General features: G+C 34.3%; 1 protein-coding gene across 1 annotated transcript in view; it reads left to right on the forward strand.

The window, feature by feature from the left end:
- Nucleotides 1-2419: 2419 nt before the first annotated feature.
- The window catches only part of LOC123264872 (histone-lysine N-methyltransferase 2C-like), a 32562-nt gene continuing 18764 nt past the window's right edge, over nucleotides 2420-16217 (forward strand). Inside the window, exons 1-13 of the mRNA XM_044728397.1 lie at nucleotides 2420-2473; nucleotides 2609-2792; nucleotides 2865-3060; nucleotides 3201-3371; nucleotides 3817-7508; nucleotides 7625-7754; nucleotides 7839-8056; nucleotides 8128-8252; nucleotides 9049-10047; nucleotides 11429-11564; nucleotides 11638-11738; nucleotides 12480-13425; nucleotides 15408-15941. Of these exons, the coding sequence (XP_044584332.1) occupies nucleotides 2435-2473; nucleotides 2609-2792; nucleotides 2865-3060; nucleotides 3201-3371; nucleotides 3817-7508; nucleotides 7625-7754; nucleotides 7839-8056; nucleotides 8128-8252; nucleotides 9049-10047; nucleotides 11429-11564; nucleotides 11638-11738; nucleotides 12480-13425; nucleotides 15408-15941 (7471 nt within the window). The 5' untranslated portion in view covers nucleotides 2420-2434. The remainder of the gene's footprint in view (nucleotides 2474-2608; nucleotides 2793-2864; nucleotides 3061-3200; nucleotides 3372-3816; nucleotides 7509-7624; nucleotides 7755-7838; nucleotides 8057-8127; nucleotides 8253-9048; nucleotides 10048-11428; nucleotides 11565-11637; nucleotides 11739-12479; nucleotides 13426-15407; nucleotides 15942-16217) is intronic.

A 16217-nucleotide genomic window follows, 5' to 3' on the forward strand; every position in this document is an offset into this window, starting at 1 on the left:
TTATATACAGAACATGCAGAAAAAAATTTGATAGTGATTGGATCATTTGTCTTCGAGTAATCACTCCAGCAAATTCGAAAATATGAAAATTAAATTAGCCGACATTTAAAAATTTTTATATTATTATTATTATGAGTTTTACTTGTATACCGTTTTCTGGTTTTTACAAGGTTACTTTCCGCTCTATATTATCAACTCAGTTTTTCAATCCTTTTTTATTATCAACATATTCTCCACTCTTTTTATACTCAACATGTTCTCCACTTTTTATAATCAACATATAATTTTCGCACATATAATTTCATTCCAATGCGGCTGTAGACCGACTTGTGCTTTCTGTACTGCATTTACCCTATTCCTCACCCCTTTCTATCGGTTGTTGGAATAGTGGCGATGGGAAAACCACAGAGAAAACCCATGCCAGTACAGTTCGGCTACCGGAGTGACCCCCGACGGTTGGTGTTGAAACTATTCGAACAACCGTCGGGGCTCGAACCCTCGCCTCACGACATGATGCACGAACGAACTATTGGGATACTGACTTAGTCCGCTTGATCATCATGCCACTTTAAAAATTTTTATAATTTATTTTATTAAAAAACAATTTTTAAAAAATTAAAACAAAAATTTTCACATGTAGAAAATTTTATAAATTATACGTGGAATTTTTTAAAAATAGTTTTTCAGTTCTAATTTTTAATTAATAAAGTAAATCAAAATTTTTTGAGTGTCGGCTAATTTAATTTTCATTCGAAAAATGCTGTTTCGAGAAAAACGCGTTTTTCTTTAGCTAATGCAACGATCTAACTGCCGAGCGGCTACTCTTTAAATGGCTGTAAGTCAAAAACTATTTGAGATATCGATTTAAAATTTGAGTATATTACTTTTAAAGGTATAATCTATCGAATTATGAAAAAAAAATCGATTTTTTGAAAATTTCACACTAAAAAATTAATGATAAATTTAGGTGAATAAAAATTTTAAATTGTATTTGGCGCTAAAATTAAGATGAACTGCAGCGTTCCTGGCGGCAAAATTATTTGTTGCATGCCATGACCGCTTAAGGACTGGTAATTTCAGCGCTAGTGTTGCATTCATTTCCGTTACATTAATTTTCTATCCTTATTTCCCGCGCTTCATTAAAACATTATATTTCACGGATTAAAAACTTATTTAACTAAATTAAAAAATTAATTTTAGCATAAATAGAAAGAATAATTATAAACGTTTAATATTATAAAAAAAGAAAGTGATAAAAAGTTGATATTAACAAATAAAAAATAATAAAATAAAAATAATATCTCTCTCTTTTGATAATGATCTTAAAGATGGCCGGGAAGTTGGTAGGTGGTGGCATCTACCTCCGACCGTGACTTTAGTAATTTAATTTCTGGTTACTCTTTCTCTCCGTTTCAGTAGATGCTTGTGACATTTTTTTCCGTTGCCTGCAAGATGTTTACTCGGTTTAACAGTGAAAAATTAACCATGGCGCCCGGAAAAATTGGATATAAAAGCGCAATGGTATCACTGCCAAAATCAATCTAATCACAGAGGTACGTTGTGCGTCTAACAAATATCGAGTGATTTAGACAATAAATATTAAAATTTATGTTGGGATGTATGTGTGTGTGTGTGTGTTGCCTTGAACTCTCGCGGCTCGTGAGCGCCCAGACAGGGTACCAAGTGTTGATGTGTTTGTGTATACGTATATTCACACACGTAAATATACCGATGTGTGTGTTTATAGCCTACAAACCCTGACATAGCAATGGCGTTTACTGTTGTCGCATTATCTAACATTAATGTTGATATTTAACCAAAAAATTAATAAGTAAGGCATTTAATTATCATTTTTAGTAAAACTTATTAATATTTATTTTTGTAAAACTGAATAAGCGCGGGTGGATTTACTTTTTTTTTCACCCGGGAGTCGACGCCCTCGGTTTCCGTCAGTACAAGTTCCGAGTGTGCCCACGTCGGTGGTTTATTCTTGTGTTGGGGTATATATACATATATGTGTGCGTGTGTAAAACGCTGAGTACAAGAGTGTATTACTCGTGTGAGCCTCTTCTGCCCCCGAGTAAGTCGAAACGGAACGAGCGGCACGCCATCCTGCCCGTGACTTCACCAAGTCTACTCATTTTATTCTCTATCTAATTTATATCCTAGATAATATATTTTATAAATTTGTAAATATTTTGTTATTTATTATTTTTATCATTGTTATTGTTTAAAGTATTAATTAAATGCCGCCGGTTATTGTTTTTGAGTTGGAGTTTTTTTTTTCGCTCTGTAATTTTTGCTTCTCGTTTCCTGAAGATTGTACTTGTTGATGGCGGAAAAATCGTGACTGCTGGATATTTTTTTGTCATGCGATTCGAATGAGGGGGTGTTTAAAACAATTAAATTAAATGTCTTTGTTATACACAAGTGTATGTATATAGATCTATATGTGTACTATTATTATATACAAGTATGTGTGTATTTGTTAATGTTTTATTGTAAGTTTAATTGTCTTTTTAAATGTAAAGTGTTTTTTACTGAAAATTTGTGATGTGTAAAATTATTTTAGTGTTAAAATATAATATTGTATATTTTTGGTGATTAGAAACAGCTAAGAGTCCACACACGGACCATGGATGATGAGGAACGTCTTGAAGGTGAGGAGGAAATGGAACTCGATGATGCATCTGATGGTGATGATGATGACGAGGAGACGTCGGGAATTTCTGTATCACCAGCAAACATGAACATGGATCCATTTATTGGAGCATCATCCACTCCAGGAAATGGTAATTATAATTTTATTTATTTTTTTCTTTTTTTCTATTTCTAAAAATTAATTAATCAAATTAAATTAACAGGATTAATGATTTCAGTTACTCCTGATGAAGCCTTTCATAACCCACTGCGCTATCAAAAGTTTCCATTTCCTGGTGGGAAACCTCTGACAAACATCAGGAGAGGTCCTGGTAGACCGAGAAAAGAAAGACCTCTTGGGTCCATGCGTGGTGGGGGTTCTCGTCGACATTTTAGTAGAGGTTCAACTAGAGGCAAAGGGTCAGTGATTAATAACATTTTTAACTTGCTATTTTAGAATAAAAAAAAAAAAAAAATACTTAGTTATTTTTATTAAATTAATATTTTTTATAATCTTTAAATTATAAAAATATTTAAAAATATTAAATATTTATTTATAGGTTGGGTTATTCCAGGGGAACGCTTCGTAGAACAAAAAGTAAAGACGATGATACTCATTCAGAGTCACAGAGTCCTTTGCGACTTACTGATGATTCTGGTATGGATGGTGAGTCTTCAGGAGTCGGAATGATGCCGGCACCTGAAGAGCCTCCGTATTTCCCAGAGCAATGGTAAATAAATTTTCAAAAAATAAAAAAAAAAAGGAATTACAGTAGAACCTCATTAAGTCGAAATAATTATTGAATCCCTACAAGCTATTTCTGTACATTTTTACCCGCCATAACTCGAGTACATACACTTGGACCTCTTTATCTCGAATTTAAAATTATTACCGTATGTAAGTATCTTATTAGTTCGTGAAATTCGAAGACGACTAAATATTCTATTATTATTAATTATTAATTTCTGAAGAGAAGAGCATCAATATTTATCTTTGAATAATATATAAACAAGAGAATAGATTTATTTAAATTAAGTAAAAATGATTACTGCCTAACTCGAAACCCTCTATAACTCGAATTTTTTTGCCTCTCCCTTGGAGTTCGAGTTATAGAGGTTCTACTGTAATTTAAAAATAATAAATTAAATAAATTGAAAATATGTTTTAATTTTTAGGCCGAGGAAAGTATGTGCATTTTGCAATTTAGGAGAAAGAAGTCAACTAGGCCAGGGCGAATTGGTTCGATTGTCTTGTCCTGAAGATTTCACCCCTGAGAATGCAGTTAACCACGTTGAAACAACAGACCTTATGGACGTGTCTTCCACCGGTGATAAAAGCCCTCGCGGGTTAATGGGAGGCGGCGCAGTAACTTGTCGTCGTCAAAAGAGCCTAGCTAAATGCAGAAATCCTAGTCTTACTAATTTTACAGAACCAGTTGAAGAGCTGTCAATAGTTGGTTACTCCGACAAGCCCGAGTTAACAGCACTGTTTGAGTCAACAGGTTACTATTATGTTCACACTTTTTGCGCAATGTGGTCAATTCAAAATCGAGAATTGATAACTGAGCGTATAAGCCCGATATTAGTACAATCATCATTACGCCGATGCGCTTATTGCGCTCATTATGGAGCAAGTATTCCATGCAGAGTACAAACGTGCAATCGTACATTTCACTTGCCCTGTGCTGCAGCCTCGGGTTGCTTTCAAGATATGAAAATCTTCAAGCTATTCTGTAACCAACATCTTGGGCAAGTGTCTATTTTACTAGAAAACAGCGACGCTATTTGTGTTTCTTGTTTTAAAATGGACGATATCGCTAGCTTGGTTATGTGTTCAGTTTGTGGCTCTCATTATCACGGTCATTGTTTAGGAATCACGATAAACCCGAGTGTAAGAGCTGGCTGGCAATGCACTGTATGCCGTGTGTGTCAAGTGTGTCGTCAGTCAGAAACAGAGATGTCTAAATTTATGGGATGTGAGCATTGCCATAAGGCGTATCATCCTGGCTGTTTACGTCCTGTTGTTACTTCTGTGCCTCGATGTGGTTGGAAATGCAAGTGTTGTCGTGTGTGTACTGATTGTGGTTCTCGTACACCTGGTGCTGGTTTGTCCTCACGTTGGCACAGTCATTACACTGTTTGCGACTCATGTTATCAGCAACGTAATAAAGGTTATTCATGTCCGCTTTGCAACAAAGCCTATCGTGCTGCTGGTTATAGAGAAATGGTACAGTGTACTGTTTGCAAAAGATTCGTACACAGTGGTTGTGACGGCGAGGCTGACCCAGTGACTTACCAACATCGCAAAGACACTAAACCAGACTACGAGTACGTTTGTTTGGCTTGCAAGGGTATGGCGATAGTCAAACGAAAAGATTATGATGAATTGTATACAGGAGATTCAAGCTTGACCGCATCTCAAGAAAGTTTATATGGAGATGGTGATTCATCAGAATTTGATTATCAGGGTGGTGACGAGGCTCATTTTTCAATAGGCCTTGGAAAGGGAAAACCATTTTGTGCGTCGAAGGTCGCTAAAAAACGATTGAGCTTGCAGGGTGTTATCGGCCGGCCGAAAGGTGTTGGCAAATTTGGCTATCAAAAGCGCCAAAAAATGAATGAATTTGGTCGCAAACGCGGCCCTAAAGCCAAAATGCGGGGAATATTTGGAGCACCGGGTGTCGGTCTTCAACGTCCAATTTCAGACTCTTTTAACAAAGAAGAAGAACCCGGTGTTGAAAATAGGCTTGTTTTGTGTTCAGCTAAAGATAAATTTGTATTAACTCAAGATATTTGTGTTATGTGTGGTGCAATTGGTACTGACACTGAGGGATGTTTAATTGCTTGTGCCCAGTGCGGTCAATGTTATCACCCTTACTGTGTTAACGTTAAAGTTACTAAAGTAATATTACAACGCGGGTGGCGTTGTTTAGACTGTACTGTATGTGAAAAATGCGGTCTAAGAGACCGTGAAGATAAACTTATATTATGTGATGATTGTGACATAAGTTATCATACGGATTGTCTGGATCCGCCAATGGAAAATGTGCCTTACGGTACATGGAAATGTAAATCGTGTGCCGTTTGTCAAATGTGCGGCTCCGGAGATCCTGGGTTTAATAGTATTTGGCAGAAAAATTTCACCCAATGTGGACCATGCGCGTCTCATTCATCTTGTGCCTCATGCCAGGAAACTTACACCGAGGGAGATTTAATAATACAGTGTGTAGTATGTTCTAGGTGGCTTCACTGTTCTTGCGATCACATAATGACAGAAACAGACGCTGAAAAGTGTGCTCAAGCCGGTTATCACTGTATTATTTGTCGTCCTCGTGATGAACCACCGCCTCATCAATTGTGCAATCAACCTAAATTACAGCCAAATAAATACCATCCAAGATTATCACCGCCAATAGTTCGCAGTCCAGAGCACTATAAATCACCAATGTGTCATCTGATTGACGGCGTTTATTTATCTGAAATTGGAATGCATCACATTAAATCACTTACTATAGAACATCAACAGACACGTAAAAAACGGCGAAAAGTACTGCCGGTATTGGACAAAGATGCTGATATTATGGCGACAATTGATTCTGTTGTTGCTGGTAATAGTCTTGACAATTCTTTGGAGGATAATCGAGATTCTAAAATGGAAATGATTGATATAAAAGAGGAACCCGGTGAAATATTAAAAGACGGCATGCCTTGGACACTGCGTGATCAACCACCTCCAGAAGGTTACACTGTCTGCACTTCTGAGAATGGTGTACCTATTTTAAAGCGTAAACGTCAGCGTAATTTACAAAAATTAGGCATCGGGGGTTTTGTACCACGTAATCGCGGGACACGTAAAGATAAAGATGAGGAATGTGAAACAGATAAACAGCTTGCTGGAGACAACAAACAATCATTATCGATTAATGGTGTTGGTGTTGGTGTTGGTGTTAATATCGGTGTCAGTAGTGGCAGTATTGACGGGAAACCGCGTAAAAAAACACTCCGCAAAAAACCAAAGACTAAACTGTCGGAATCGTTTCCTCCTTATTTGCAGGAGGCATTTTTCGGCAAAAATCTTATGGATCTCACCAAAGACAAAGACTTGAAGAGCAGCAGTGATTCGGATAGTGAAAAAAATACATCCGGTAATACTGATACTATTCAATTGTCTCAAGATGAGATCAAGGCTATTGAACAAGTTAATAATCAAGCTAATAAATATGATAATAATAGTAATGATAGAAATGATATTAATAATGAGGAACAAAAGTTACCGATAAATAATAATAGTAATAGTAATAATATTACTAATACTAGTAATAATAATATTAATAATAGTAATAATAATATCAATAATAATAATAGTAGTAGTAGTAATAGTAATAGTAGTGGTAGTAATACAGTAGCAACAGCTGCTGCAGGAACTAAACAAAATATTATTAAACGTGAGGACGATGGTAATAGCCGTAGTATTGATGATGACAATGCCAGTGATACTGATGCGTTAGGTGATATACTGCCTATATCGTCTGATTTTGTTGATAATGAATTAGTTAATACGATAATGAATGAGCCAGATGAGGAACTCGTTAAAGCAAGTGTTGCGCTAAATGAACTGGAAGACCCACCAGGTCCTAGTGAATTTAATGATATACTTGGCAGTCCGCATTTTAATTTAGTCGAGTCTATGGTACCAGATGATACAAATTTGCCTAATATGGCAAGCAAAGATGTCGAGGATATGCTAAAAAGTGTATTGACCGACGAATCTCAAGAGTCACAAGAGTCATCAGTCTTTCCACTGCAAAATCAAACAGCTCATACGCCTTCGACACCAACACCACTGGTATCGCTCTCACCACATCCTGGTAAGAATTTATTTTTATTACGTTATTTGTTTATTTTTCATTTCATTAGATTGATGATTTTTTTTTTCGTTCTTTCTTAGTTATTATCTTTACTTAATTTTATTCATGTTTTACAGGTATGCAAACTGGTTTACCACTTGCAAGACCTCAAGTACCACCTGTATCACTCCCAACTGTTGGACAAACTACCTTAAATTCACCGTTGAGTTTTCCACCACCATCACCTTATCACTCTGAATACAGCAAGTATGTTAAAAATATAATATTAAAATTTTATGAATTTTATTATTCAGTTAAAGAAAAATTATTAAACTAATATTTATTTTACAGTAGCCCTCAATTTAGTCCAGCATTTTCTGAGCCACCTAGCCCATGGGTCAATCCTGAAGAAGAAGGTCCCAGTTGTTCAATAAACACGTCTATCTCTAACAATCAGCGTAATAACAGTCAAAAGCTTGAAAAAGATGAATTACTGGGTCCCAATGCTACAAGCTCAGCTATACTTTATGCAAATCTCAATCATCCAGATTGGAAAATTGAATTTCCAGGTTATTATTTATTTAATTATTTTTACCACAATCTGTTGTATTTTACTGTAATAATAATTTGTTTTTAACAGTTTGGAATGAACGGTTGAAACAAATACTGAAAAAATGGCGATCTTTGCCAAATGAAACAAGACAGCCTTACTTGTCACAAGCTCGTGACAACAGAGCGACTAATCGTATGAGAAAAACGCAACAGGTGAGTCAATTTCTTAACATATGCAAATATTTAGACTATCATACAGGTTCAATAACTCAATTTTTTAATCATTCATTTAATAATTTATTCAATTTCATACATGAAAATCTCAATTTTTTTTTTTTACAAACCTGCGTTTTTAGTTGATAACGTTTAATAATTTTTAAAAGTTTTCTTGTGCTAATCCCTGAGTTGAACTAACAGCTCGAATATAAAATTATTTTGTTTTTCCATTAATTTTTTTTGTGTTACGTCTAGTATTAGTCGTCATTAGTAACTGGTATTTTAATTAACGTTACAATAAATATATATACATATATGCATAGTTTGATCACAAAAAAAATCAATTATCATTATAGATATAATTTAATTAGAATCCGGCCTTATTCAATTATTTACTAACAATAATATAAATATTTAAATTTACAAAGCAAAATTTTTTTATTTAAATTCAATTTACCAGTTACTAGTAGACGATTTGTGTGTCCCCATTATTGACATATTTGGACCACTAGACAATTGTTATTTGCCATAAGCATTGAGCCTGTTAGCCTAATCCTCTGTCATCCCTTGCAGTATCTAACTTACCTTGTAACTTTAACATTTATTTAAAAATATAAAAATAAAGACAGAGATAGTCGATAACAAAGCCATTGATGAATAAATAATGGAAAAAAAAAAGTTTTCTTAAGAAATCTAAGTTAAATTAGTTATGTCTAATGTTTAAAAAAAAAAAAAAAAAAAAAAATCTAAAATACAAAAGTGTGTGAACGTGTGGCACCCGTTGAACCGACAGATACCAAGCACGATCCCAGTCACTGCAACAAGCTCACCCACCAACACCAACACCACCAAACCCGTCACCACAACGATGGCTGCTGGGCAAGTGTCTCCAGTAGTACCAATGGGTACTGGTCAGAACCAAATAGGTCTTTTGTCATCTGTAATAAATCATGACAACTCCCAGCAAGACAAGCCATCAACATCATCATCAGTGTCAGTAGGAGTTATATCAGCCGGACCTTCCTCAGTTTTGTCAACAAACGTCACGGGTGGAATCATCGTAGCAACATCGTCAACATCCACAGCAGTATCAGGATCAAGTACATCCACTGCTGTGGTAGTTGGTCATCTAGCGGAGGTGTGTGCGGTACAGGGACAGGGCCCGATGTCAAGACAGCTAACATCTACCTCACCCAGTCCATCCCCCACCTCAACCAGCTCTTCCTCATCACCACGACCCAGCTCTGTCAATTCAATTAATAATTATATTAGCAATTTATCGCACCAAGAGTCCAATAACTCTTCAGCAAAATGTTTGCCACAGTCGCCTGCCACCACGGCTACTATTTGCACGACACCGGCTGTCTCTTTCTGCAATACGATCATCACCGAGGGACAACTTTCTTCAGCGAATTTGCACCAGCAACAACTACGCCCGGTGTCTACAGCTCATACTACTACTACTATTAATAATAATAGTAGTAATAATAATAACAACAATAATAATAGTAGTAGTAGTGGTGGTAGTAGTAACAACAGCAACATTACTAATAGCAATAATATTACTACTATTGTTAATAGTCCAAGTGTTGTTGTTTCTCAGTCCCCCAGTGGAACTGCAGGTGCAATCGTGGTGGCTGGCACTGTTCGACAATTATCCTCGGTAGATCATCAGATTAGAGTACTCACCCCGTCTGAAATAATGCGCACCCTCCCTTCCCTCAGCCAGGAGCACTACGATCCGCCACCCACTGCAATTATTCACACTGTACCTGTACAGACCCCGGTCATGGTGAGCCTACAATGCGCCTATAGTGTCTTGTCTTGTACAGTACAAATATATGTATATTTATATATTATTTATTCATATATTTGTATATCAAATCGATTTTTTAGTTTTTTTATACTTAAATACGATTTTTTTATATTTGTTTCATTTTAGTATTCAATTTTCAGTATCAAATCTTTTTTGTCAATGTTCTGTAAAGAGAAAAAAATTACAAGCGATTAATCTCATATTTTTAAAAATTTGATTTTTTATTTCAAGTTACAATTTTTAACAAACAATAATTGTTTGTAATTATTTAAAAAAATGTAATCGCTTGGAAAATATTTTTGCTCTTAGTTTTTCATTAGTATTTTATTTAAAAGAGAAAAAACAAAAAGTATAAAATTTCTTCATTTGGAATGATGGAGTTAAATTGCATCTCACAGGTCCATTCGATATATGTTAGATTTTTTAGTTATTTTTTTTGTTTTATTTTCATTAAATAGATATTTTTCCCCCGTGAATGACAACGTGTATAAATATTAAAAATGTGGCATGATGATACCCCTTAGCACAATCCACTCCTAAAAATTCCTTACTATTTCAAAATATCCATTGCCGTTACCCAGTACCTTTTTTTTTTTTTTTCTTTTATTTTCCAAACAATTACTAATAATTATTTTTGCTTACTGTATTTTCGTTGATTGGGTAAAAGTAGAATTGTATTTAATTGTCAATATGAACGTCGATAGATAACCTACGCTTTGGTTTTATTAATTTTATTCTACTCTATTAGACTATTAGTTGCTTAAAATTACTGTCTACGACTTTATATTTGAAAAATCACTTTTTATTCGATAATTAATTACACAATTTTGCACGTATTGTATAATTACAGGCCAAAAAAAAAAAAAAAAACAGTAGACCATTGTTTGTACATAAAAAAATTTGAATGTAAGCGTGTATGTGTTGGGTGTTTCAATTATTTTATAATTTATTATTATTATTATCATTATTATTATTACAACTTATTATCTAATTATGAACGGTGACTGGATACTTTCTGTCGTACAAAATGCACATGGAAAAATAATTTCTAAAACTATTTTATCAAAACGTATGTAAGAATTTATTTAATCAAACGATAAATTAAATAACACAACGTTGTATCTATCATTAGATATTGTTATTTTCTTTTATTTAAACTTGTGAATGCTCAGGTTGTTGGTGTATATATACATATAATTTTGGCTGATTGTAATCGACGCCTTCATATATTAATCACAGATATTTATAATAAAACTGTATTATTGTTCCTCAAAACAATAATAGTTGTTATTAAAGAGGTGCAATAATTACAGGATAATTTTAAATATTTGGTTTTTAATTTCAATATTTTTAACAGGAGCAAGATCGACTTGCTAATCGAGATCGTACAACTAAAGAGGCCGAACAAGAACGTGCTTGGAAGCAATTGCAACAATATAGACAGCAGCAGCATCAACTTCAACAGCAAGTTATTCATGATCAACGTTTAACCGGTATTTTTAATATATTATTATATTTAAATTAATTTATAAAAATAATTATAAATTTATTTATTTATTTTTCCAGCAATGGCAAGAGTACAGCGACAAATTAGCGATGATGGAGTTCAACTAAATACAGACAATAATACAGGATTGACAACGCAATTACAAGTATCAACTGCTCAGGTAATTATAATTTATATAAAACTATATTTAATATTTATAATTAAACAATTAAATTTTTTTTAACAATCAAAAATAATCCTCACCAATTGATAATAATAATAATAATAATAACAATAATAATAATAATAATAATAATAATAATAATAATAATAACTAGCAACCTTGCAGTCACTATGTGACTACCGGGACTTGTTAACTATAAATAAATAAAATTTTTCTTTATTAAATAATGACTTTTGTTAAATTGCACTGTACTTTTTTAACTATTGACGTTTTTAAAAATATAAGCTCATCTCGATGTTACACTCATCAAGAGCTTTCATTTGAGTACCCACATGCATTTTGATATATTTTTCATATATACATACATATATATATATATAATATATAAACATATGAAAAATTGATGTGGGTAGTCAAATGAAAGGTCTCGATGAGTGTAACATCGAGGTGGGCTTATATCTTTAAAAATGTCAATATTTCACAAGATACAAGGTCGTTTCTTAATTATGTATCCAGAGATAAAGCATTTTCGAATGCAGCCTAAATACTTATCATACTAAATTGACTATCGGTGATAATGATATGAAACCTTGAAAAGGCACAACTTCAGGTCAAGACCTTTCTAATGATACCAAATTTAACCATAAAAACCCATTTTATCATATAAATACACTTGCCTCAAAATTTTGATTATTTTCTTAATAATATAGATAATAATAATAAAATATTTATTTAAAGGACGTAAATCATCTTGGACCAATGGCGTCTCCATCACCGGGGTCTCGAGCGACATTTGCCACCCCACCGATGAAAGTTATTCGTGGCAGCGCACCTCAGAGTCCACATCAAGTGATGCCGAGATTACCAAACCAACAGTGTGTCCCATCAGCGCGTCCAGTTTCGGTAGCAGTACGTCCAGGGTTGGCGACAAATTTCCCGCAGCCTCCGTCACCATTTTCCCCTCAAGCACCGCAGTCACCCCACGACTACCCACAATCTCCAGCGTCAAGTCACGTTGCAGTTTCAGCAGGAGGGCCCGAACATTTCCAACGATTTGAGAATCCAGCAGAAGCATTTACTTCAGCAGGCAACCAGACACCTCGTCCGCTTATGCCAGGTACTCCTACTTATGCGACATCGCCTCGCAACGACGTATTTTCCCAGTCTCCAGGCACCCCGCGTGCCCTCTTTAATCCCCCTACTCCCCGTTCTTCCACCCACGTGTATGCTCCATCACGTACTCCCGATCCTTATAGCAATCAACCTCCTACACCTTCCCCGGCGCCGAGTTATCCCTCACCACGGCCTGAACTGCGTCAGCAAGAGGTAGTCCTGCCCACCTCCGAAGTTTTCAACCAACAGTCTGAGGTTAATCAGCAGCTGAGGGACTTACTCCAGCGGTCTCAATTTCGTAAAAAAACTGATGGCATGCCTGGAAACACCTGGACTCCAGATACAAATCCAGCTGCTGCTGATGTACAGCAGCAACAGCAACAACAGCATCAGCAGCAACAGCAACAGCAGCAACAACAACAACAGCAACAATTTGAACCTACTCATGTACAAATTCCTCAGCATGCACAGCCTGCTAATAATGTTGAGGGTACTTTTAGGCATCCTTTACCTCCGGGTATTAGGCCGCGAATGCCTATTCAATTAAATGTATTTATAAGAAATACTCCTGGTAAGTTTATCATTATTTATTTATTTATTTTTAGGTAGATTTCATAGAAATCAATCTTTTGCATTGGTCCTCATGTCGGAATTTACTCGGAATTTTGTCGTAATATCTCTTAACTAGTCGTGTAAAGCTAAAAAATAACGTTAGTTAAAAAATTTATATATGTATGTATATGGGTGATTCTCTGTAAGGACGTCTTAAATCTGTACAAAATTGTCCGACCAAATAATTTTTGATTTTATTAGAAAAAAAATTAACAAAGGCTACAAAACTATCAGCTTAATCATAATAAATAAACAGCCGAATTAATTTTTGCTTTTTCGATATTTGTGTATCTTTTGCCATATAACATGACAGAGGACTGTTTTTTTTTTTTATCAAATTGAGAAAAATCAAGCCAATTATTTCAATGCATTCAACTTTTCGAGTTCTCAATGAATATTTACATTAATTAAAATAATATTAAGACTTATGGAACCAATTTTATAAATAAATTATAGATAAAAATAGCTGCCAGGGGACTGAGTTTTGAAGTGGCCCAGACACATATTTCCAGCACAAACGGTGCTTTGACACTAAATAAAATGGCGATAAAGCGCTAACAGCCCTATTGTTATTAACTCAAGGCTAGTTAAATCCTTATAAACCTTACAAAGGGTAAAATAACACGCTGGATTTTTTTTTTGGCTTTAAACTTCTGGCAGGAGACTGATCTTAAAATGCCTGGGACAAACTTTGGTTTAATGAATTTAATGAAACAAATTAACTTTCGGTACTTTTTATTGAAGAAGATTGTTAGTTAACTAATTAAGTTTATAAACAATATGGACCAAATTATATATTATTGACGAATAACTTAAAATTTAATCTAAAAGTTTTAATTTTGGGAATGGGACAGCCCAGGGGACTGATATTTCGGTGGTTTACGAATTTAGAGCAAAAAAACCAAAATTTATTTCATTTTAATTTTCAATGCTCTAAATAGAAATGTTTTTTTACTTTCGTAATAAATTTTTTTTAGTAACAAAATAACAATTTTTCTAATAAAAAAAATGCCTGGGACAGCAAAAAACATCCTTACAGAGAATCACTCATATAGATATATACATGTAATATAACGCGGGATGTTGCCGCGATTTTGTCTACAGTTCTTGACGGATCTAGATGAAATTTGTTACACATATTCTTTGGATAATAACCTTGAATGAGCTCAAAGATGAGCTAAATCCATCAATAAGTTTAGAAACGGCAGCTCTTCAAAATTTTCAAAATAGTGAAAATCACGTTTTTGGTGAGTTTATTGATGTATAACTTTTGATTGAAAAAAGATGGCTAATTTTTTATGCATTCATGTGAAAGTTCATGAAATTACGTTTAATTTGACGTATATAACATTGACATTTTGACCATTTATAGTTATTTTATCCAAGTTAAGAGTTCTATTGAACCATTTTCAGGCAATGTGTGGTACAACTGACTTATGAATGTTATTCTGTCGAGAATTCTCAACAGATCCTAATGAAATTTAGTGTACAAATTCCTTAGACAATTAGCTTGCATGAGCCTTAAAATGAGCGAAATCCTTCGATTAGTTCAGAAATTGTAGCTCTTCAAAATAGTAAAAATTACGTTTTCGGTGACTTCATTTATGTATAACTTTTAATAGCAAAAAGATAGCTGATTTTTTATAAATTCATGTGAAAACTTACAAAATTAGTTCTAATTTGACGTATATAACGTCAACTTTTTGACAATTATTAGTTATTTTATCGAAATTAAGAGTTCAATTGAACCATTTTCAGGCAATGTGTAATACAACCTACTTATGTATGTTAAAATAAATTTCATTCCATGTCAAACGAAAGTTATTGAGACAAAATCATAATACATTCTATGAAATCTACCTTCCATTTCGAGTGTGGCCGAATGGCGTCTTTTTTTTTATTAATAAAAATTAATTATAAAAATTTATTTATTAAAAACAGATGCTAGATTACAAAGTATAGATCCACGTACAAGAATGCTTCTACAGCGACCACAAGTGCCTGGTGGAATTCCTCAACAACATTTTCAAGCGCCACCTCAGCAGCAGCAACAACAAGTACTTCAACAGCGAATGACAGCTCCTAGAAATCCACAAGAGCAGTATGATATTCTTCAACAGTCTCAACCTTCACAGCAACCCTCACCTCAGCAACAGCAACAACAACCAGGACAGCCACGATTTCCCGATCCCAGTCATGTACACAATCAGCAAAACATGGTACAGCGTGTAATAAGAACTGGACAGGATATGAGCGCTAGTGTAAGAATGATGAACGCTCAAACGATATCCCGACCAGGTTTAATGCAAACGACTGTCAATGACAACACTGGTACGTCGTCTGAGGCATCGGAAATTCCTGATAACGTCACTGCAGAACTGGAAAAACTCGAACAAGAAGGAGCTCCTATGGTAGAGGTCGAGGGCGTTGGTGCAATATTAGGGGACTTGGCTGATGATGATGATGAGCTTCTAGGTAAACTTTATTTTTTATATTAAGGTAGTTTGGTAGCCAAATCACTTAAACTTGACCCCATATTTTTTTATATTTATTCGAAAGATTATGATTAAATACATCTATAGAAAAAAAATCAGATTTTTTAACCATATTGTTTATGAGATATAATTAATTAAAATTAGGCAAAAAATATGGCAAACTTGACCTCACAATAAAACTTTCCAATAGATAGAACGATGTTTCATTCATATTCTATCAAAATTTTATAACGATTTACCACATAGTTTTAATTTA

Source organism: Cotesia glomerata, linkage group LG5 (genome assembly GCF_020080835.1).
Source record: "Cotesia glomerata isolate CgM1 linkage group LG5, MPM_Cglom_v2.3, whole genome shotgun sequence".
Lineage (NCBI taxonomy): Eukaryota > Metazoa > Arthropoda > Insecta > Hymenoptera > Braconidae > Cotesia > Cotesia glomerata.